Source organism: Castor canadensis, chromosome 11, assembly GCF_047511655.1.
Source record: "Castor canadensis chromosome 11, mCasCan1.hap1v2, whole genome shotgun sequence".
Lineage (NCBI taxonomy): Eukaryota > Metazoa > Chordata > Mammalia > Rodentia > Castoridae > Castor > Castor canadensis.
In genome coordinates this window covers 49,944,378-49,966,992 of record NC_133396.1, presented here as the reverse complement: position 1 = coordinate 49,966,992, position 22,615 = coordinate 49,944,378, and the positions used below count along the sequence as shown (strand labels likewise).

The 22,615-nt window shown below is 48.7% G+C and overlaps 1 protein-coding gene across 5 annotated transcripts; it reads left to right on the top strand.

Moving 5' to 3' along the window:
* The first annotated feature begins 78 nt into the window (after positions 1-78).
* Positions 79-21,963, top strand: Flcn (folliculin). Of its 5 annotated transcripts, none has more exons than XM_020182635.2 (13): positions 79-298; positions 3,038-3,150; positions 7,136-7,409; positions 8,772-8,918; positions 10,172-10,393; positions 11,287-11,447; positions 13,192-13,283; positions 15,187-15,377; positions 17,028-17,141; positions 18,145-18,268; positions 19,386-19,517; positions 19,621-19,726; positions 20,735-21,963. In XM_020182635.2, the coding sequence occupies exons 3-13, from the start codon at positions 7,161-7,163 to the stop codon at positions 20,934-20,936; spliced, it is 1,740 nt and encodes a 579-aa protein (XP_020038224.1). In that variant the 5' UTR covers positions 79-298; positions 3,038-3,150; positions 7,136-7,160; the 3' UTR covers positions 20,937-21,963. The 5 variants fall into 5 exon arrangements, with proteins under 5 accessions (XP_020038224.1, XP_020038223.1, XP_073902755.1 ...); XM_020182634.2 differs by having other exon boundaries at positions 246-490; XM_020182637.2 differs by having other exon boundaries at positions 249-404.
* The last annotated feature ends 652 nt before the right edge of the window (positions 21,964-22,615 follow it).

The window sequence follows — 22,615 nt, the reverse complement described above, 5'->3', positions numbered from 1 at the left end:
TAGCAGCCCCGCCCAGCGCGGCTTGAAGCATTCTGTACTTCTCGGAGGGGGGCGAAATAGGGGCGACCAAAAGGGAGATGTCTGGCAGAGGTGCCCGGTTCCCCGCAAGACTTAGGATTTGTGGAACTCGAGTTGTGTACCAGGGTGTGTCAGGTCTTGCAGGGCTCAGCCCCTCTAGCGGGGCAGGGTGCGCTCGGGCGGTTCCCGATCCCCACAGCGGGGCTGAGCGGATGGTACGGTCCGGCCAAGTCACGCGCCTCGGGCTCGCTGCCGGGGCTGCTGTGCCGCGGGACCGCGGGTGAGTGTGGCGGTGCTTGACTTGCTGGTAGCAGAGGACCGGAGTGCGAGCTAGCAAGCCTCTTGAGGGGTCGGAGCGTGGAGTGGCCCCAGCTGCATCCTAGGAGGTCGGAGCCCGCAGCTACAACTTACCTGGCGCAGTCAGGGGCGGGGCTGTCCGGGTGTCCGGCGAGCCCTGGTTCTTGGAGAGAGGGTGCGTCTGGAGGAGAGGGGACGCGCCTGAGGAAGACGTGGGCCCCATGACTGGCGGAGGGTGCAGAGCTGAGTTTGTGTTGGTTTGGAGTGCTCGGGTGATTGGGGGCATGGGGCTGAGTGGAAGGCGTCGCTGAGACCCTGAGACATCCTAAACTACGGGAATGAGGAATGTGACTCGGGTGTAGCCCCGTGTCAGGGTCACTGATTTATTCCCATTGAGTCTTGACACGAGACTGCACTGTGCCTGCCTCCGGCCCAGGTTGTCTTCCCTCTGGTTTAGGGGAGAGGGATCGTCTTCCGCCTTTTCTCCCAGGCTGGCTTCCCGGGAGAGCCCTGTGATGATGAGCTAATAGGTTTCTAGGGAAGGGTAGAAGACCTCTCTTCTCCCCAGTTTGGCGGTTATTGGCACACCCATCCTTATGTTCTGGAAAGGAATGGTTAGCCCCGTGATTGGCTTGTGGATTGAGGTTCATGGTGATTCCCAGCAGCCATGGGAGGGCAGAGGGCAAGGAGGAGCTTGCTGAAAGTTGGTACTGGCTCTCCAGCCCTTGGACACCCTGCATCACTATAGTGCCAAGCCAGGCTGGCAGGAGGGATTCTGTCCCAGCGAGAAAGGCCACAGCTAGTTCCAGTGTTGGAGGTGCAGGATTATCACCATTAAGCAGTTGGGCAGTAGTGGCACATGACAGTATTTGCTCTTTTAGTGTCTTAGGCCAGGGAGCTCTGTAAATGGAGATCCTGGTGAAGTTGGTGTGAGTCTGAGCTGGAAGGAGTCCCCTGTGGAACTTGTCACCCACTGAGTCTCACTGGTATCCCTGCTTGGACTTAGGCTCCCCGTGGGAGATGAGTTATAGAAGCTGCATGCTTAGGACTGGTTAAGAGCCACATACCTAGTTTACTTGGAGTGCTCTTACTTAGTAACCAGCACAATACTATGAGAAAGCCACTGGAAGTAAGAATGAAGTAGACCCAGGGCAGGAGAAGGATAGTGTAGATATCTTTGTTCAGGCTCAGTCCGTGATGCAGGCAGTGTGGGCACGGAGGTGGACAGGCCAGCCTGCCTCTCTGAGGAATTTGAGTACTTGCTTTAAGTGTGTTGATGACACTGTCTTAGGTTCTGGAAAGCTTGTTGGGAAGGAAGCTGGTTAGGTACACTCACACTGGCTTGTTCAGCAGAGTTTGGACATTGGAATTGGAGAGACACTAAAGTACTGGCTTCTTGCTGCCCAGGATTCAGATTCCATATACAGTGTACCCTGAGAGGTCTGTTGCCCAGCTCTAGGGAGGTATCAGAGAGGTTACATACCATCTGTATATCACCTGGCTATTAAGGGATAGAGACCCAGGTAGTAGGTCTGTGTGACTCCAGAGTTGGTGTCATCCAGGGTTCCTCACTGCCTTCTGGTGGAAGCCTAGGGCTATGGCATGGATAATTCAGATCTTTAGAACTTTTTTTTTTTTTTGGCAGCACTGGCATTTGAACTCAGGGCCTCACACCTGCTAGGCAGGCCCTCTACTGCTCGAGCCACTCTGCCAGCCTTTTTGTTGTGATGGGTTTTTTCAAGATTGGGGTCTTGCTAACTATTTGCCTGGGGCTGTCTTTGAACTTCAATCCTCTTGATCTCTGCCTCCCAAGTAGCTAGGATTACAGGAGTGAACCACTGGTGCCTGGCCAGAATTCTTGTTAGAATTCGATTAAAAAGCTTTTTGTTGAAACAAATCGAATAAGAGTAGTCAGTGATGATCCCACATGCTGAGACGTAGCTTAGCAACATTGCCTCTGGTATTCCCTTCCTGTTAAAGAAGAGGAAGAGCAAAACTTGTAGGTCTGTGGCCTGAAAGGTTAAGTTGGCACAATGTGTGTGCTGCCAAAGTAGCCCCCTTATAACCAAGCACAGGAAGAACAGAGCCTTCATATTTTAAAATATTTTCTATTTTCAAAAAGATTCAAAGAACATAAATGTTTATATTTAAAGAGATTATCAAAAATTGCTTTAGCCGTGTAAGCTAAAACTTCAGCTGTAATGTCAATTTGCTGGCAGGAGGGCTCCTGAGCCACTCAGAACCACAGGTATGTTAGTCAGCTTTCTGTCATGGTGACACAATGCCAGAAATAATCAACTTAAAGAGAGGGAAGATTTATTTTGGTTCGTGGTTTCAGTCCATGGTGGCTTGGTCCTTTTGGGCATGTAGTGAGGCAGTACATCATGGTAGGGAGCATTGTAGAGCAAAGCTGGTTACTTCATGGTAACCAGGAAGCAAAGAGAGAGAAGGGGCTGGGGTCCCAAAATCCCCTTCAAGGGTACATCCTTAGTGACCTAACTTCCTCCTATTAGGCCCCAACTCCTAAAGGTTCCACTACCTCCCAACAGCATCATAAACTGGGGGTACTCATAGAAGATCCAAACCATAATAGTAACAGATGAATTTCCTAATCCTCTTTTGTGTTGTCCTGGTTTTAGGTTGGTTATAAACTGCTCAGATGTTTTTTCATGCTGCAGAGATCACTGCTGTTAGAGTTAGCTGACTTTTTCTCCTTCCCTAGAAAATGTCAGGCCTTTGAACATAATTGCACTTGCCAAACCTGACTCGTCTGCTGGGACTTCACGTGCTGTGGACTAGGTAGGATGGTGGAAGTGTGATTCTGCTAAGCATAAGGTCAGTACTGATGCTCTGCACATGGGGTGAAACTTGCTGTGGTTCTCTTGCTAGAAGGAACCTTAGTTCTCTTCCTTTCATGCCTCTGCAAGGAATCTGGGCCCCTTTCCAGTGTCAGTACCTCTGCCTTTACTTTGGGTCCTGCTTTCCCTTCTTCCTTCCTCAACTTTCTTATTCCATTAGTTGTTACTTCATCTCCTCTTCCACAGTGGATTCTTAAGCCATCCTTGTCCTTGACCTCCCTGTAGTTGGGCCTGTTAACTATTTATTTATTGACAGTACTGGGGTTTGAACTCAGGGCCTCATGCTTGCTAGGCAGGTGCTCTTACCACTTGAGGCACTCCACTAACCCTTTTCTCTGTGATAGGTTTTTTCAAGATAGGGTCTCAGGAACTGTTTGCCCAGGGCAGGCTTCAAATCACGATTCTCCTGATCTCTGGCTCCTGAGTAGCTAGAATTACAGGTGTGAGCCACCATTGCCCAGTTTTGAACCCTTTATTCAAATTTATTCCACTTGGTTCCCATGCTTCTGGATTCTGCCCTTCCCATGATTGTGCCCTTGAACTCTGGACATCTCTACTTTCCCTGGCAATAACTGTTGTCTCCCTATTGGTACCTTCTCTGTGTCAGGAACTGTTGTATATACTGGGAATATAGCAGTTAACTAGACAAAGTCTCCACTTTTAGGGACTTTTCATTTGTAAAGGGGAAATACATGCAATATACTCCTGGTGTGAGAAGGGAGAAGTCTGGGACTCAGAGCCCAGGAATGGGGAGTGATGGGGGAGAGAGGGATGGCTGTCTACATGGGCTGGTTTGGGGTGGGGGGGCGTGTCTCTGAGTGGGGACAGGCAAGTGGAGGCTTGGGCGAGCCAAGCAAAGTTCTGTGGAGTGTTCGGGGCTTTTACCCCCAACCCTACCCTTATGCTGCAGTTGGACGTGGGACTCTCAGGGTTCTTGCAGCCAGGTGTCCTGCTGTTCCTTAGATTCTCTATCTTCTTTCTGCTGTTTGTTCTGTGTCTGCCGCTGCCCTTCCCTTGGGAAGGAAGACAGGCATGGTGGCAGCCTGTCAGCTGAGCAGTTGGCTGCAGAGAGCTCAGTTGGGTCTTAGAGTGAGCAGACAGGAGACACAAGCTGTTGGCATGGCCACCAGCAGGGAGGCTGACTTGGGTTGTACAAGATGCTGTCATCAGCTACCTTGGCTACTCTCTACCAGTGGACTCTCCATACCTGGTCACTTGCACATGTCTACACTGAATCTCTGGCCTTGCCTGTCTCCTAGATTAAGCATCCCAGGCAGGCCATGTGACTGGCCAAGCCATGGTCATATCCGTGCCTGCATGCCAGGGAAGAGTTGGGTTCCTAGTCAGTGTCCACTGTCCACTTTCAGAAACTTACATAACTCCAGGTTGTCTGAAGGAAGGGTGTCCAGTGGAACATTCGGTCATGTCCCGTAACCTGCACTGTTCAGATGGTGGCCACGAGCCATGTGTGACTAATGAGTACTTAAAACCTGGCCCACGAGACTGAGGGGCTGAGCTCCACTCTGGTTAGTTTCTGTCTTAAGTTGTCAGGTGTGGCCTGTGGCCACCCTAGGTCCAGAAAATACAGGGTCAATCTGGCCTGGCATTCTAGACCATTCTCCTGCCAGCCAGTGTGTCCACCTGTCACGGATGTTGGCTGTGGCTATCCCTATCTCTGCCTTTGCTGCTGTGATCTCATCTGCAAGTCCTCTCTGCCTGTCAGAACCCAGAGGACATTTGGTTTTTACTGCTTTCCTGATTTTCCCCAAACAGGCAGCTGATCTCCTTGCTTCCCCTGAGGATGCATGAATTATCTCACTGCCCACTGCTCTTGGAAGGCACCAGGTCCCTTGGACTTTGGATCATTCCATCAGTCTGGGAAGTGTGGGGGGTTCTTTCCTTGATGGCACATTCCTGCCAGGTTCACCTTCTGCCTGTCACTTTACTCTAGAAATCCAAAAGGGCCATCAGTATTCACTCTCATGAGTGTTTTCTCACTGTGCTGGAAATCCTGTTGTTTAGGTTACCAGTGACATCCTCATTGCTCTGCAGATGGTCACTCGCTCCTTTTGGAAATTGTGACAAAATACGCACCGTGTAAAATTTCCCACTCTACTCATGTTAAGTGCATCATTCAGTGGCATTAGACACATTTACACTGTTGTACAGCTGTCACCACCATCACCTCAAAGCTCTGTTGTCTTCCCAGTTGAAATTCTGTCCCTATTAAACCCTATTTGGCATCCCTCTCCCCCTGCCCTGGTGGCTACCATTCTACTTTGTGTCTCTGAATCTGACTCCTCCAGGTCCCTTATAGGAGTAGTTACCCTCCTGGGTCTGGCTTGTTCGCGTAACCTAATGTCCTCAGGGTTCATCCATGCTGTAGCACATGCCAGGATTTCCTTTTGAGGCTGGATAATATCCCATTCCTTTCTGGTTAAAACACTTGGTTCATTTGGTCACTGAGTGGCATCGGCGCTCCCTCCTGTCTTGCTGCTGTCCCCATTGCCCTGCCTCGCCAGCTCTTTCTCCCCTTCTCTGGAGGATCTGTGCTTCAACAGAGGCCTCATGGCCCCTGCATCTGCACTTGGTTCTGCTTTTCTGCCTACCTCACCTCTACACAAAGACGAGTCTTCCCACTAGTCACCCCTGTTTCTTTCTTTCTTTCTTTTTTCAATAGTAAAAATAATAGTAAAGTGTATTAGGAAAGGAATTTGGTATATCAGGATAAAAGTGGGGAGAAATGGAAAAAAGAGGGAAACATTTCCTGCCCCCATTCAGGAAATAGGAGTAGAGACTCCCCTTTCTTTTTAAAACATTTTGTTAGCATTTATTAGTTGTGCAGGGAGATTTTATTGTCACCTTTCCATATGTTTACAATGTACCTTGGTTAGATTCATCCCCTCCATCATTCTCCCTCAGCCACCTCACCTCTACTTAAAAAATTTCAACAAGTGTCATTGCTTTATTTTCATGCAAGTATGTAACGTACATTACTTCTTCCCCTGTCCCGTTTTTTTGTGCCCCATATTCCCTATCTTCTCAGGCTGCCTTAGAAACACTGTCATTGTCTGCTGTCTTTCCACCTGTCACTTGTCTAGACATTACTTTTCACTCAGGGTAGTGGGAACACCTCAGCTGGCATCTGTAGTCTGCTTTATATATATATATATATATATCAGCCTGAGCGAGCCTTGATCTTGTGTCTCATCAGAACCCATGGAAGCCTTGCCATCTCTGAAAATGTACTCAGCTTTGCTGTGGTCTAGAAGGATCCCTAAGATTGGCTTTCTGTAGCCTCTGACCTTGGCTCCTGCCCCTCTCCAGATACTCTCAGGCCTGAGCCTGCATGCTCTGATCTCTTCAGCTCTGCTGGGGCCTATGGAACCAGCCCTTCCCCATACCCCGTCTCCTCTGGGAGTTCACTGCCCTGCCCCCGCCCACTGTCATCTCCCATAGCCTTTCCCTACATGGGAATGAGCCATGGTGTGTGTGTCCATGGAGGTGAGCCCCTGAGGGCAGCATCAGGTCACCCAAACCTTATTGGCAGTTGGGAGGTGCTGGACAAAGGAGCTTCTCCTTGGTTCTTAAGATGTATTCTTTTTGTCATTCACTGGTGCTTACATAAGGTGCTGCATTTGGTAGCATTCAAGGATGTGCTTTCTTCTCTGTGCTGTCTGCCTCCTGGCCTCTAGAACTTTCACCCGGAGAGCTTTTTGTGTGATTGTTTATTCATGTTTCCCCTCCTCTGTCTCACCATCTGTCTTCCTTGTGTTTCCTGCTCCTGATGCAGCATTGGCACAGATCTGGTGCACAGTGGTGCTGGTGGGGTGACTTGCCTCTGGTGGGCCAGAAGCCTATCTGTGGTAGCTGTGGTTCAAGTGCTCCAGAGGCTCTGGGGCTCTGGGGAGGTGTCATGGTGTGAAAGGTGTAGGTTGCTGATTGTGTCCTTGCCTCCACAGGCCTCTTGGTTGCCCCCAAGGCGCCATGAATGCCATTGTCGCCCTCTGTCACTTCTGTGAGCTCCACGGCCCCCGTACTCTCTTTTGCACAGAAGTTCTACATGCTCCTCTGCCCCAAGGTGCTGGAAGTGGGGACAGCCCTGGCCAGGGGGAGCAGGCTGAGGAGGATGAGGGCGGCATCCAGATGAGCAGCCGGGTCCGTGCTCACAGCCCATCTGAGGGGGCCAGCGCCGAGTCTAGCAGCCCAGGGCCCAAGAAGTCGGACATGTGTGAGGCAAGTGTCTCTGGGGTCTCATTGTGTTTTGCTCTTTCTGCAAGAGATGGGTGGGGAGGCAAGGGAGACCCAGATGTCAGGCTCCTCAGTGGGCCCACTGCGTGTGCATGCTTCTCTTTGTATTCTTGCATCTTTCCCATCATCCCAACTTCAGCTTTTTAACCCACTCTGCCAATAGACAGTTGCCATTCCAGCCATTTTAGGCTTGCATCCCTTCATCCTGGTGTCCCCAGGGGAGTTTCCTCCTAGTGGGATCCTGGAGTTCCTCATTGTGTCACTTCATAAGCTCTTGGGAGTGAAGTTGAAGTTCCCCCAACAGGCCACTTTGCGTGGAGGGTCTGAATTGGGCCTGAAATCAGGTGGGGGTTGGAGCTGCCATTACAGTGAACAGGAATCCAGCCTCATTAGTTTGGTTCTGCAGAAGCAGGCATCACGTGAGATTTGCCTATGTTGTGGGAAATGCCTATGTGGGATTTGGAGGGGGGTGGTAGGACAGTGGTTGAAGAGAAGAGCCTTTAAGCTTGAGCAGGAGTGAGAAGGAAGAGTCTTGGAGGGCTGGGCCAGGTATCTAGAGAGCCCTGGGTCTCTTGGAGGGTCTTGCCTTAGTGCCCACCTGTGCAGAGTCTTGGGGTAGAGACCCTACAGGACAGCCTCAGCTCTAGTGTGGTGGGGGCTCTGTGGGGTGTCTATGGGTCCACTAGCCTGGTCCACTTCCACTCACCAGATGGTCTGCATGAAGCTGCACACTAACACTCTGAAGTCCCTCATCCATGTGCTTACTACCCTGTTTTTTCAGGACCAAGGACAGAAGCAAGGGGGGGAGGTGACATCGCTCAGAAAAGTGGCACTGCTCTATATCTTAGGTCTAGCTCCTTCTCTTCTCAGCTTCAGTTGTCATCTAAAATGGGGTGTATTGCTGAAATTATCTCCTAGAGTTGCATTTGGGATTGAGGGAGGTAACACACACAAAGCCATTCCCATAACACCTGCTACATAAGAACATAGCAACTGCTATCTGTTACTGTTAGCTTTTGGTGACTTTTATGACTTCTGGGTCCTGGTTTTCCTACTTAGGAAACACTTGAGCTGTGAGGTAAGTATAAGTCTAGAAGCCAGCTATTTTATACAAAAACAGATTGAGAAACTGGATGTGGTGGTACATGCTTGTAATCCCAGCACTCAGGAGGCTGAGGCAGGGGCACTGAGAGTTCGAGGACAGCCTGGGCTACAGAGGGAGATCCCGTCTTCAAAAAACAAAAACAAAAAAATAAATAGCAGTTTCTAGATTTAGATGCTTATACAGGTAAGACAATTTGTTGCCTGCTTCCAGCTAATAGGTTTTCTTGTCCTTTTCGCGGGCAGGGCTGCCGGTCGCTTGCTGCAGGGCACCCAGGCTATATCAGCCATGACAAAGAGACCTCGATTAAGTACGTCAGTCACCAGCACCCCAACCACCCCCAGCTCTTCAGCATTGTCCGCCAGGCCTGTGTCCGGAGCCTGAGCTGTGAGGTGAGCCCAGGGCAGGGCCTTTCTATGTGGGAAACTTGAATGGACACAGGTTCAAAGCTGATTAGGGACAGGAAAGGGCTTGGCCAGACAATGCCACTCAGAATACAGCATGCCATGGTTGTTCAAAGAGTAAGTTGTTGTGGGTTCTCTGGTTTTCTAAATGGGCACTAGATTTTTACTTTAAGCATCAAAGTTTTATTTTTTTTGTTCATTCTCTTTTATTTTATTTTCTTGGTGGTATACTGGGGTTTGAATTCAGGGCCACATGCTTGTTAAGCAGTGCTTGAGCCACTCCTCCAGCCTTTTGTTCATTCTTGACAGACATATTTCTAAGATATGAACTGTTTCTAAGATATGTAACTTGCTCAAGGTCATCTTTTTATTGTCTCAGTCATCACTCCGCATCTCAGGGTTCACTGTGTGCTGCTCTGAGAACCTCCTGAAGAGTAAATTGATTTGTTCCTAAATTGTATGGCTGGTGCTCTTGAGCTTGAGTCTTAGCTTCTAGGTTTTCATCTGTCACAGAGTTTATGGTTCAGTTACTAAGCTTTCCTGCCCCTATGTCCACCTGATGGGATCCCTGAGCACTCTCTGTTGGTTCTCACTGTTGCTGTGTACCTCCTTCAATTTCCTGCAGTACATCTTCTAGTAAGTAGATGGTCATGTGTGCTACAAGTAAGGATGTCATGAGGGAGTGACCAAGGGCCTCTGTAAGAGTAGAGTGTGTAGATTTTACTCTATGGCCTCTGCAGTGCCAGTCTTCCGTCTACTCCATATGAGTATGTTGGCACATTTGAGATGGGGTGATGGAATGCTTATACAGGAATGATCAAGAGGAAAAAGGTCATGAGCTCAGTGCCTGGCCCTGGTACTCCACGGTAACAAATGTTACCTCTAGAAAGCTTGCTGGGGCTGAGGGGGTAGCTCAGTGATAGAGCAGGTGTTTAACATGCTTGATGCCTTGTTTTCCATCTCCACCACTGCAAAAAAGAAAAAGGAAGTTTGCACATGAGCAGATGATTGCAAAGCTCTCCACTGTCATCTGCCCTCTCCCAGTTTCCCAAAGGGGTGGGGGTGCAGCTTAGTGGTAGAGTGGTTGTCTAGCATGTGCAAAGCCCTGTGTTCCATTCCCAGCACTGCCAAAAAAAAAAAAAAAAAAAATCTGAAAAAAATAAGATCTGAGAGGAGGCATCTGTTTGTGTCATTGAAGCCAGGAGAGGGTTATCCCTTGAGTTGCTGTGGTTTCCTCTTAGGTATGCCCTGGCCGTGAAGGCCCCATTTTCTTTGGGGACGAGCAGCATGGTTTTGTGTTCAGCCACACCTTCTTCATCAAAGATAGCTTGGCCAGGGGCTTCCAGCGCTGGTACAGCATCATCACCATCATGATGGACCGGATCTACCTCATTAACTCCTGGCCCTTCCTGCTGGGGAAGATTCGAGGGGTCATTGATGAGCTCCAAGGCAAGGCCCTCAAGGTAACTTCTGGGGAGGGGGGCACTGGTGCTGCTGGCATCTCTCCGTTGTGGTGTGGATGTGAGCCCAGGCCTCTGTGTTCCTCTTGGCTCTACAGCTGTTGAGTGCCTGATTTGTTCTTTTGGCTTCAGAGTTGGGGTTGTGCAATGAGTCTCCTGGCCAGACTGTCGACTCTCCTGGTCTTGCCCACACCTGCTGTCCTGACTGTCTTTCAGTCTGGCTTCCTTATTGCAGTCAGGCCCCTGGCTTCCTTATTGTTGTCTTTGCTTCCTTCGCCCTTTGTATCACAGACTATCCATTAGTTCTGTTGATACCCCACCTAGTATACATCTCTAGCTGTGGCTTTGCTGTAGTGACAGATAGCCCTCAGATTGCTCTGGCTCCTAATTGTGAGGCCTGCTTCCTGCCTGAGCTCTGTCACTGCAGGAGGATGGGGGAACTGTTCATGGGATCATCCTGGCAGGTAAAGTGGCTGTCACTGCTATGCTGGAATGTTGCTGGAGGACACAGGGGATTGGAGCTGGAGGCCCTGTCTCTATCCCCTGGAGTAGCTGCTAGAGCTAGTCATGTGTCCCTCACACACAGAGGTCTGCAGGGGGTGCCAAGAGTACTTGGAGAGCATCATTGAGGACCACCATGGTGTGTGTAAGGCTCAGGTGCCCAGCAGGAATCTGAGGGCTGGTGGTAGGATAAGAGAGGGGACAGGAGAAATTCTATGCTGGTTCCTCTTCTCAGGACAGCTGAACCATCTGCATGTAACTGTCAGGCTGCTGCTTCCATGCTTTGCATCAAGAGGACAGAGTGGGAGGTCTGGGGGCCCTAGGTGGTATGGGCCGTGAACTACCTGAGTCTGGGCTGGTGTTGAAGAGGCTGCCTTTCCCACCTTGCATTCCAGGTATTTGAGGCCGAGCAGTTTGGGTGCCCACAGCGTGCCCAGAGGATGAACACAGCCTTTACACCTTTCCTGCACCAGAGGAATGGCAATGCTGCCCGTTCGCTGACCTCCTTAACCAGTGATGACAACCTGTGGGCGTGTTTGCACACCTCCTTTGCCTGGTAATGAGTCGTAGGTCTTGACAGTTGTTACAGTAAGAATAGTCAACAGATGTTGGTTGGATGATCATGAATTTGGGGGAGCAGTCCTTGGTTGAGGTTGCCTAGCTGCCTCCTGGCTGTGCTGGCCCATGTGTACCTATTGGTAAACATGGAACTGGGCAGTCTCCCTCAGTGTGTGGAAATGCAGTTAGGTAGACTCACTTCCCAGTGATATGAAAAATGTTTTCGTACCAGGAACAGTAAGCCTTCCTTTGCTGAAGACAGCAATCCGCATCTGTGTTGGAAAGTCAGAATGGCTGGGCTGCTGCTTCTGGCTCAGGTCTCGGGGCTTTTCCTTGGTAGGCTACAGTCAGCTGAAGTCTGACTGGGTGTGTGTGTGGTGGGGGGGGCTTCCAAAGTGGCTTCCTCCAGGGATCAGTGTGCCATAGGCAGGAGTCTTTAGTTTCTCTACATGTTTGTGTGAAGCTGGTATCCTGCCAGAGGTCCAGGAGGGCCTCATGGTCCCTTTCAGCTGTTTGGTAGAAGTATGCTGTGTTGCTAAGCCTGGGCCAGGCAGGTTGGACTTAGCCTCTAGTACTCGAAGGGAGGCATGTGAGTGAGTTTGTGGACGTACTGGGAAGCATTCTGCTCCCCGGTCACAAGCTGTCCTATCTTCTTCCCATTGCAGAATATACTTACTCCTTCCAAGCATTGCCCCAGGGTTCTCATTCCTGTCCGAAAGAAATCCAAGTCTCATCATGTAAATCCCATCTTGGTGTGAATGAGGCTCCTAGAGGTAGACCCTTGAGTTCAGCTCCTGACGACCTACATACAAAAAGAAAAAGTATCTGCTCTCATACAACATACAGTTGCTCTTAAAATATTTTTTAAGTTAACAAATAAAAATTATATATGTTTGCGGTGTACAGCAGGATGTTTTGATATGTAGGCATATACTACCTACAGACTGCAGTAGGACAGTGCTCCCGCAAGATCATCTTGCCTAATGACATCATGGCCATCTTAGTTTGGGTGAGCACACTCTATGTTGTTCACGTAAGAAAACTGCCTCAGGACACCTTGCTCAGATGTTAAGTGATGCATGATTATATATGCTGCGGGATCACTAAATCAAGCCTTTTCACATTCATGTCACCTCACAGTCATCCTTTGCTTTGTAATGAGAATACTTAAAATCTACTCTCTTGAAGTTTCTGCCTGTGTTTTAAAAACCATTTTCATTATGGAAATTTCTAACAGACCCAGAGTAGAACAAACAGTGCAGTGGGAGCTCTCTGTTCCCCCAGTATTTTTCTTACCAGTTACCAACATTTTACTGCTTTTTCTTGTGTCACCCCCTTTTTTTTCTCTGACATGTTTTTTAAAGTAGTGTTGGTTGTATCATTGCAACTATAAATATATCAACAATGCCATTATCCTATCCAACAGAGTTGGCTGGTTCCTTAGCCAGTTGTCCAGTACACAGTCTGTGTTCAGTGTTCCCTTTTGTCTCAAAGGTGACTTTTGCATTGGGATCAGAACAAACAATTCCTCTCATCTCTTTTATCTTTATCACACTCATTAAATGAAGAAACTGAATCGTGTCTTGCAAAATGGTCGAGTGTGTCCTTCTGCAGACATTCAGCATGTTTAGGTTGGGCCTGTGTTTTCTATAAGCTGGTAGTTGGGCTAAGGGGCTTGATGATCTCTCGGTCCAGTTTTTCCTTTGGCAAGAGTGCCTTATAGTTGATGCTGTGTTCTCCAGGCTCTTAAAAGCGTGTGGCAGCCGACTGACAGAGAAGCTCTTGGAAGGCGCACCAACCGAGGACACTCTGGTCCAGATGGAGAAGCTCGCTGGTGAGGCTGGGTACTGCTGCCCAGGCTGTTTGCCTGAGGTGGCTGTGGGGGTCACTTGGCTCTTGGCCATTTCAGCAGCAGGAGCTGGTTCAGAGAAATGTAACTTTGAGCAAACCCATAGTCTTTAATCTTGATGGTTTTATTGTGATTTCCTGTCTTACCTTCCTTGATGTACCTTAAAAGATTCTGTTCCCCAGGTAAATTGGGAAAGTTCCAACAGGGCAGTCTGTAGACAGGATTAGTGATTGAAGGTTTCCTGTCCATTTTAGGATGATAGCCATGCACTTTGCCATGTAGCCAGTCTCTTACTGTTTGCTCAGAACAAAGAACATGTTTTTTAGTTCAAAAAAACATGGAGAACCTGAGTTTTTCATCCAGGGCAGTGGTTCTCCAGCCTCCCAGGGGTTGGGTCCTCCCCACATTCATGATCAGAACCTCTCCACCTGGGGCTCAGAGTCCTGTATATGTGACCAACTACCCAGGGGGTGCTGGTGCAGGCACGCAACCTGGGATCACAGCTCTCAGTTCTGGCTGAGCTTCCCTCAGGTTGATTAGCGTTCTGGGGTCCACAGTTGCCTGCAACTGTGGGGTGGGAGCATGATGATCATTTACACTGCATGTTGTGCAGTTTGCTGCTAATGATGCTTCTTGTGCCTCAGTTTGAAAAGGATGGCCCTTTAAATAGTTGGAGCTCTCTCTTTTTTTTTTTGGCAGTACTGGCATTTGAACTGGGGCCTCACGCTTACTAGTCAGGTGCTCTACTGCTTGAGCTAATCTGCCAGCCCCTTGGGTATTTTTGAGAGAGGGTCTCACGAACTATTTGCCCAGGGCTTCAAACCATAATCTTCCTGATCTCTGCCTCCTGAATAGCTAGGATTACAGGTGTGAGCCATTGGCGCTCAGCTGGGATCTTCCTTTTTTTTTTTTTTTTTTTAAAGAGGTATTGGGGATTGAACTCAGGACCTTACACTTGATAGGCAGGCACTTTACCACTTGAACTACACTGCCAATCCTCATTGGAACTCTTTTGAGTCAGGCCCTTGACCTGTACACATGTGCATTCCTGAAAGCTCTCCTGAGCAGGGAGACTGAGAAGTGAGGTTTCAATGCAGAAAGACAGACCTTGAAGCCACCTTCCTGTCCCCACAAGTAGTCTGGCACTAGAACTGTTTAGTATTGTGTCACTCACAAACTTGAGACTGGTGTAGCCAGTCACAGTGTCTCAGTGAGATGTATTTGCATGGAGAAGTCAAGTCTACTACTAAAGCTTTTAGGAAAGCAGCATGTGTGGGTATGCATGGCTTTCTGCTGTGTTTGGACTGTGTGGGTCATGGAGGAGCTGGGCGTGGGCTTGCGCACACGCCTTTGGGTTATACCTGGCTTCAGATCCTGGCTCTGCTACTCCTGGGCACCGTGCCCCCTGCCCCAAGTCTCATCATGGTGTGCAGCGGAGATGTGATTGTCTGAGGTCTGCCATGAGGGTTAATAGAGGTAACAGATGTTCAAGCCTTCATCTGCGAGGGGGATGAGTGTGTCCGCCCAGGACATTCGGGGAGACTGAGTAAATACGTGTGAAGTCCCAAGAAGGGTGTCTAGTGGAGGAGTGCTTGGTAAGCATGCTCTGTCAGCACTTCATTGTTGGTTTGAGCTTTCCTGCCATGGGGAACAGCTCACAAGAATCTCTGAAGTGTCATGTCTTCCCTGGACTAAATGAAGCCACTGAGCTTTCCTGTCCTCCCAGGTGCCAGGGCAACAGGTGCACAGATAGCTGGCTGTACCCAGGAAGCAACAGCCCGCTGGTGGTGTTACCATGAGCTGCCTGGGGCTGGAGTAATTGCGGATTAAGGCTCTTGCATTGAAGGGGTGGCACAATCCATACCTGTCTTTGTCATCTATCCTGTAGACTTAGAAGAGGAATCAGAAAGCTGGGACAACTCTGAGGCTGAAGAGGAGGAGAAAGCGCCTGTGTTGCCAGAGGGTGCGGAAGGGCGGGAGTTAACCAAATGCCCAGCAGATTCACCCTTACTCTCAGAGTGTGGAAACTGGCAGCCCCGAAAGCTGTCGGTCTTCAAGTCCCTTCGGCACATGAGACAGGTAAGTTGCAAGTGTAGGGCCATGTTCAGACACTCAAGAGAAGAACCCAGGCTTCTCCTCTTCCAAACTCAGTGGGGAGTAACCAGCCATAGAGACTGAAGGCACAGTGGCCATTGAGGTGTATTAGTCCTAGGAGCAGACTTTTAGTTCAGTGTACATGTTTATTCAGAGAAAGGCCTGGTCGATTGGTTTCTTGTGGTTCTCTAATCTTGTCATTCTAGAACCTTCTAAAAAAATCCAATAGCACTATTAATGGTTTGCATGCAGTCTAGATTCTTTGCAGCTTAAAAGTGATGGGCATTCTTACAAAAAAATTGGGAACAATCTGAGTGTCCAGCCATGGTAGTAATGGTATATTTAAACAATGGATGTCATTAAGTACAAGAAAGCAAGCAGGTGGTGTGGAGCAGGAGATGCAAACATGAGTGTATATGCCAACAAAGGCAAAACCAAGTAACACAGGAGATTGACTGTGGGGGATTGGTCAGATGGGAGGAGAGGTTGTCCCTTTTTCATAATATTTTTCTGCATTTAATTTTTTAATGAGCATTAATTTTATCAGAAGAGTTATTTCTATTTTGGAAAATGGAGCAAATAAAGAGTGAGTTAATGGCAGACATGGGGCTTCTGGGTGAAAAAAACGCCCATTCCATCAATGTCCTAAATTGAGCTGAAGCCATCTTTGTTGATTATTTATGTGAGTTTAAGATTGGATTAAGATGGGAAGCAATCTTTTTTGGGGGATGGCACTGGGATTTGAATTCAGGGCTTCACACTAGCTAGGCTGGCACTCTACCACTTGAGTTAGGGTCTTGTAAACTCTTTGCCCAGGATGGCTTCAAACCTGGATCCTTCTGATCTCTGCCTCCTGAGTAGCTAGGATTATAGGCATAAGGCACTTATGGCGGGCCGGAAGCAATCTTAAATTCACTGGAAGTGGGAGTACTGCTTCGAAGCTGTTGGAGCTTAGCAAAATGTAGTATTACATATTACAGCCTCATTTTGTTTTGTTTCATAGTCACCCTCTGCCTTTTAGAGACCAGAAGACAACACTATCCTCTTCTATAATGTCAGTGTCATGGGAGTTATTCCAAGGCGGGGTGGGGAGAGATTGTTCTGGATTAAAGAATAAAGACTGGACAAATGGAAACCAGCAGGATCCTGTAGTGGCTCCTGAAAGGAATGCTTTTAGGCATCTCAGCACATGTGCGTGAGCAGCCACTGGCATCTATCTCCTGGATAGCTGTGGTCTGGGATGTGGAGGCAAGGCTCTTGTCCTTCCTAGGTGCTGACGCGTCGTGCGTACATCACTTCCAAACAGCTTGGTACAGTTATATATGGCTATAGAGTGACGGTGACTTGCTGCAAAAGATCAACACCTTTGTGCTTCAAATTTTCCTAAATAAGCTGGGGGAAAGATCTTAAGGGTGCAGGAGATTTGGAATCCTGCCTTTAAGTGCAAATCTGGGGGCTTCCCATATCTGCTCTCGACCTCATTCAGGTTGCCCCAGCCTTTCTGAGAAGAGAAGTGGCTTTCTCTTTCTTCCTTTTTAGAGCCTCCTTTACTGTGCAGAGAAAATAACTTCCAGCAGCGGGAGGAGAGAAGTTATTTGGTAACTTGTGTAGAATGTACTGCATGCTGTGTTTCAGGTCCTGGGTGCAACATCTTTTCGTATGTTGGCCTGGCATGTCCTCATGGGGAATCAGGTGATCTGGAAAAGCAGAGATGTGGACCTTGTCCATTCAGCATTTGAAGTTCTCCGGGTAAGAACATCTTTTTCTTTTTTTAATTTTAATTTTTATTATATTATTGTTGTACTGGGGCTACATTGTGACATTTACAATAGTTCTTACAATATATCATAATTGAATTCACTCCCTCCATCATCTCCTTCCCCCCACCCTTTGCCCCCAAAGAGATTTTTGTTACATGCTATGTGGCAGGCTACATGGGCCCAGTACCTAACTTCGGATGTAAATATCTATCACTTGGCACAGAACTTCATGAGCCGTCTGCCTGAATTTAAGATCTGTTAAAAAGGGAACTAAAGGTGTCACTTAAGCAGTAGAATACCTGCTTTGCAAGCAGGAAGCCCTGAGTTCAAACCTCAGTCCCACCAAAAAAAAAGATCTTGGGCTGGCAGAGTGGCTCAAGTGGTACACTGTTGTGTAGCAAGTGCAAGGCCCCGAGTTCAAGCCCCAGTACCACCAAAAAAAAAAAAAAAAAAAATAGGCAGTCATTACCATTCTTTAGTTCCAGTGCAGGGAGTCTGTGTTGTCCTGGTAGACTGATAATTACACTTTCTAACTACTGCACCCCAGCCCCTGATGTCCTCTGAGAAGCTATCCAGCAGGTCCTGACACCTGCCAACTTCGTTGCATTCTCAGACAGATTTGGGTGTGTGAAGCAGCACACAGCACCGTGGGCCCAGTGCCTCGTGCCGAGTTTTCACCACACGTGTGCCTGCTGGCTGCCCAGGCCTGTGGTGTGGAAGGACTGTGGTATTGTCTCAAGGCTTATTATCTCTCTTGGGTGGGAAAAGAGACAACCATCTCAGCGGGCAAAAAGTAATAAGAGTTCATACCACAAAGCAAGAGGTACCATGACAGATGGCCAGGAGAGGAGTTGGGGCCTCTTGGTGGGAGCTGTGATGACCCAGGGAAGGAGGCTGTGAACCAGCTGCAGAGGGCGAATGGAATTAGGTACGGAGATAGGCCTGAGGGGCCCCGGTGTGGTGAGTTCTGAGCCCCCCGTGTCCTCTTGCAGACCATGCTGCCTGTGGGCTGTGTCCGCATCATCCCATATAGCAACCAGTACGAGGAAGCCTATCGCTGCAACTTCCTGGGGCTCAGCCTGCACGTGCCGATCCCCGCCCATGTGCTGTCCTCAGGTGCGTGCTGCCGGTTGCAGGGTGTGCCTTCTGCTCTTCTGGGAGGCTCCAGAGGTGGACCTGGAGGATTTGAGGACTCAGCCTATTGTTCTCAGAGGCAGGAGGGCCTGTGGGTGGGACCTGCTTTTCCAGTGGCTTTGGGCCTGCCTTTTCTGTCTTTGGAATGGGTGGAGATGGGCTGGGTGAACCAAGAGTGGGGGTGGCTCACAGAGGCAGTGGTTCTCTGTGGGCTGTACATCATAGTTCTGGGGGTACAGGGCTCGTGTCCACTGAGGACAATAGGGACAGGCAGCTGGAAGTTGGCACCCTGGTGAGGTGGTGCCTGGGATTTGGAAGCCTGCTGGGCTCTGGATTGCTTACCTCCTGTTCCCCATCATGTGCTTGCTGGTCCTCTCTAGTTTCTTTTTTTGTGTATGTACCCTGTCTCCCCTGTTGTTCACTAGTATGGTCAGGACTTGCTCTGCATGGCCCTGAGTGCAGAGAGCTAGGAAGTGAGTTGCCTCCCTCCTTGGCTCGGGAATATCCAGGAGTGGGCCTGCATGGGTGAATCCCAGCCTTGGAGCAAGTCAGGGACTTCTGGAGTAGTCTGTGGACACTCCACAGAGCAGGTGCTCTGTAGCCCCAGGCAGATGCCTGCTCAACACCAGCCTGGGTCCTGAGCTTCTGCGGGCAGTGCCTGTATTCTGGGTAGTGTTACAAACACAGGCTCTGCTGTCAGAGATGACTGAAGTTTTAAACCACCAGCTATGTGGCCTGGGCAAGTTCTGAGCGCTTAAGTCTGTTTTCATCTATACATAAAAATGGGGTAACAGTAGACCCCATTTTATGAGTTCACCCATTGTATGAGTGAATGAATGTGTATGATTTGTGATTGTTGTAATGTAAGAAATGATTAGTTTAACTGAGATGAAAATTAACCTGTTAACTTTATTCACAAATGAAGTGTAAAAACTTTTAAACCACAGAATCTCTCGGAAGACCGTTGCCCTAGCAGTGCAGTGTGTGCCTGGTTGATCTGAAATAACGTGGAGTAGTGGGTTAGGTAGGCTTAAGGGGGAGGCTTCATGTTATTGAAGAGCACTTACTTCATGGGATAGTGTGTTTTGTGTTACCACAGAATTTGTGGTCATCGTGGAGGTCCACACAGCCACACGTTCTAACCTCCCCCTGGTTGGGTGTGAGGATGACCAGTCTCTCAGCAAGTATGAATTTATAGTGACCAGTGGGAGCCCCGTGGCTGCAGACCGAGGTAGGTGCCACTGTGGGGTTGCCTTCTGTCAGAGTGGTCAGAGCACCAAGGCTGGCCCCTCCCTTGGTGCTGATGCTCCCCTTTGTCTCTGCCTTGTCCCCAGTTGGCCCCACTATCCTGAATAAGATTGAAGCAGCTTTGACCAACCAGAACCTGTCTGTGGATGTGGTGGACCAGTGCCTTGTATGCCTCAAGGAGGAGTGGATGAAGTAAGCTGGGCCTCAGCACTGGAGCTGCCCATGGTGGTGTGCTCTGCTGTTTCCAAAAGAGGCCAGATGTGGCCACTGGAAGGTGGTGAGAGTGAAGGTTAAGAGCAGGGTTCAGACACCAGCTCTACTACTTGGGAAGTGACCCAACATTTTCTGCTCTAGAGGCAGGGCTGACTCCTCCCTCCAAGAGCTATGGGGGGCGGGGCGGGTCAGGAAGGACACCAGGGGTGCAGAGGTGGTTCTGAAATGAAGCCCTGTTACTCTGCTGCTCATTACCTTTGGGTTTTTTGGGTTTTTTTGTGTGTGGTGCTGGGCATCAAACCCAGGTCCTAGTTCAGCAAGTAGCTCCCTTGCTGAGCTAGATCCCCAGTTCATAATTAACTTTTAAAATCTGAAAGTCAGAAACCATATTCCTCGTTTTTTCTCTCTCAGTGCAGGCGTTGGACCCAGGTTTGTGCACATGTTGGGCAGGTGCTACATCACTGAGCTAGGCTGCTAGCCGGTTGCCTTTCTTTAAAAGCATTATTTTGTTCTCTTGTGTGATTCTTAGTAATTTTTCATCAAATTTAGTTAGACATTTTCCTGATTTCAAAAAAGGCATCGAAGCTCAGAAGCAACCAGTTTTCTTCCATAAATTTAAGGGTAGTTCTTATGTATGCACATGTGAATAAATGAATAAAAAATGTAAATTAAAAAAAAAAAAGGATAGTTCTTTCTATCTTTTTTTGAGATGGGTTTCCTTATGACTCCAGGGCTGGTCTTGAACTCCTAGGCTCAGGTGTTCCTCCTGCTTCAGCTTCCCAAGTATCTGGGACTATAGGTGTCTGATGCTGTGCCTGGCTTTTTCTCTATTCCCCTGGGATAGAAACCTTAAGTGTACAGGTGTGGGCTGAGCCCTCTCCTCTGAGTGTGGGAATTCCATCTGGGCCTGCAGGGCTCTTGCTGGTCTGGAAGCTGTTTAGGTGTTTGATGCTGTGGGTCTGAGTGTTTGTTTTTGGTTTTCTGCAGCAAAGTGAAGGTCCTCTTTAAATTCACCAAGGTGGACAGTCGCCCCAAGGAAGACACACAGAAGCTCCTGAGTGTCCTGGGCGCATCTGAGGAGGACAATGTCAAGCTGCTTAAGTTCTGGATGACGGGCCTGAGCAAAACCTACAAGTCACACCTCATGTCTACGGTCCGCAGCCCCTCAGCTGCAGAGCCTCGCAACTGACCCCGATGGGGTTTGGCTCTGTGTGCACCCTTGAGCAAATGGTGGTGCAGTGCATGATTGTCCTCCAGAGCCTCAAGAAGAGGGACTGCCTTGTGTTTCTGAAGTGCTGATGTAGAGCTGTGTTGTCCTGGCAAGGAGTGGAAACTGCTGGGCTTGGCTTTGCCCTTCTTGTGGGGCTTGTGTGGGTCTCAGTGCAGCCCACAGCTGTTGGAAGACAGGGACAGTGGGCTCCCCTGAGCTGGGCAGCCTTGTGCCTGAGACTTTCAAGAGGGCATGTCTGTTGTGCCTCTCGATGAGAGCTCAGAACCAGCAGGAGGAGTGGGTTGAGCCGGGCCTGACTTGTGCATTTCAGCTGCAGTAACCATCCTCTCTTGGGGTTAGCATTATAGAACCTTCCTGCTTTGAAACTCAGTAAGAACTTTCTGGTTTGTGTTTGTATGTTTGCTACACTTGTGAATATTCAGGACATATGCCCAACCATAGTCTCTTTTTTTAGTAATCTGCTTTTTAGTTGGGGCCCTATCAAGGCTCTTGGGGGATGAAGTGGCTGTTTTCCTCATCTCTGAGTACTGTAAAGTTCCCCATCACATCATGGTCTCAGTCCCCCTAGGCTGTCTATGGCATGAACCTGCAGCTGAACAGTGCAGCCCCTGGTCTCTAACAAAGATGAGGCTTTGCTAAAGCATCCAGTCTGTTATCCCTTGACTCACTAAACTCGCTGTGGACATCAAAGCCCACTATGAGTTTATTCAATGTCACTTTTCCCTCTATTGCTGCCTTCAACATTTACCTGTGGCTTCAGGTAACAACTTCCCGAGTATGGTGATTGGAGACAATTTTGTCATCCCATCATACAGCTTTAATAAGGATTTACAGCTTGGAGGGATTTTCTGGCGGCTTCTCCAACTTGTTTATAATGTTTTACATGTTTGTTTAATTTATATTTGACATGAAGACTAAGCTTATGTGTTTAGGTCTCTGTATAATATAAGAACATTGAAACACAGTAAATATGTATTTTTGTAAATTGCTGACTACATGGTTTTGTTTGATGGCTAATAATTAGTTGTGCTTACTTACAGGAAATGCACTTTTGTGAGCTGAGAAAAGCATAGTTGGTGATTGTGTTGTGCAAATGTCATAGAGTTGGCTTGCACAAATGGCTCCAACATCGCTAGATGATACATCCTTATAGAACCAATGTTATATATGTGGTCCCTTGTCGACCGAAGTGTGTCACATGACTCATGGTTAAAATGACACTAGCGACTGGCAGGTACTCAGTGGTGTGAAAGGTGAAGTCACTGTGGTGATCCTGGATGGTATTCGAAAAGTTACTCGAGCTGGTGGCAGAGAGGAGATAACTCTTGGAGAGTCTGCGTCATGTCTCAGCATTTGTACAACTTCAGCAAATGACTCGGTTCCTATAGATATTTTAAGAGGACTGTGTCGGGAAGCATGCCTGTGTGAAAGTGGCATACCTTAACTGGGAGATCTGTGTTTTGACCATCTAATAGGAGTAGGAAGGACACCCTGACTTGTGAGGTCACGAGTAAATGAAGGGAGGAGGTGTGTGCCTGCTGTTGTCACCGCTTTGGGAGTGGGTCCTGCTTGTTTTTCCAGTGCATGACATTCCCTGGATCACTGTCCTTGAAGTCAAACAAGAGTCTTCCCATTTG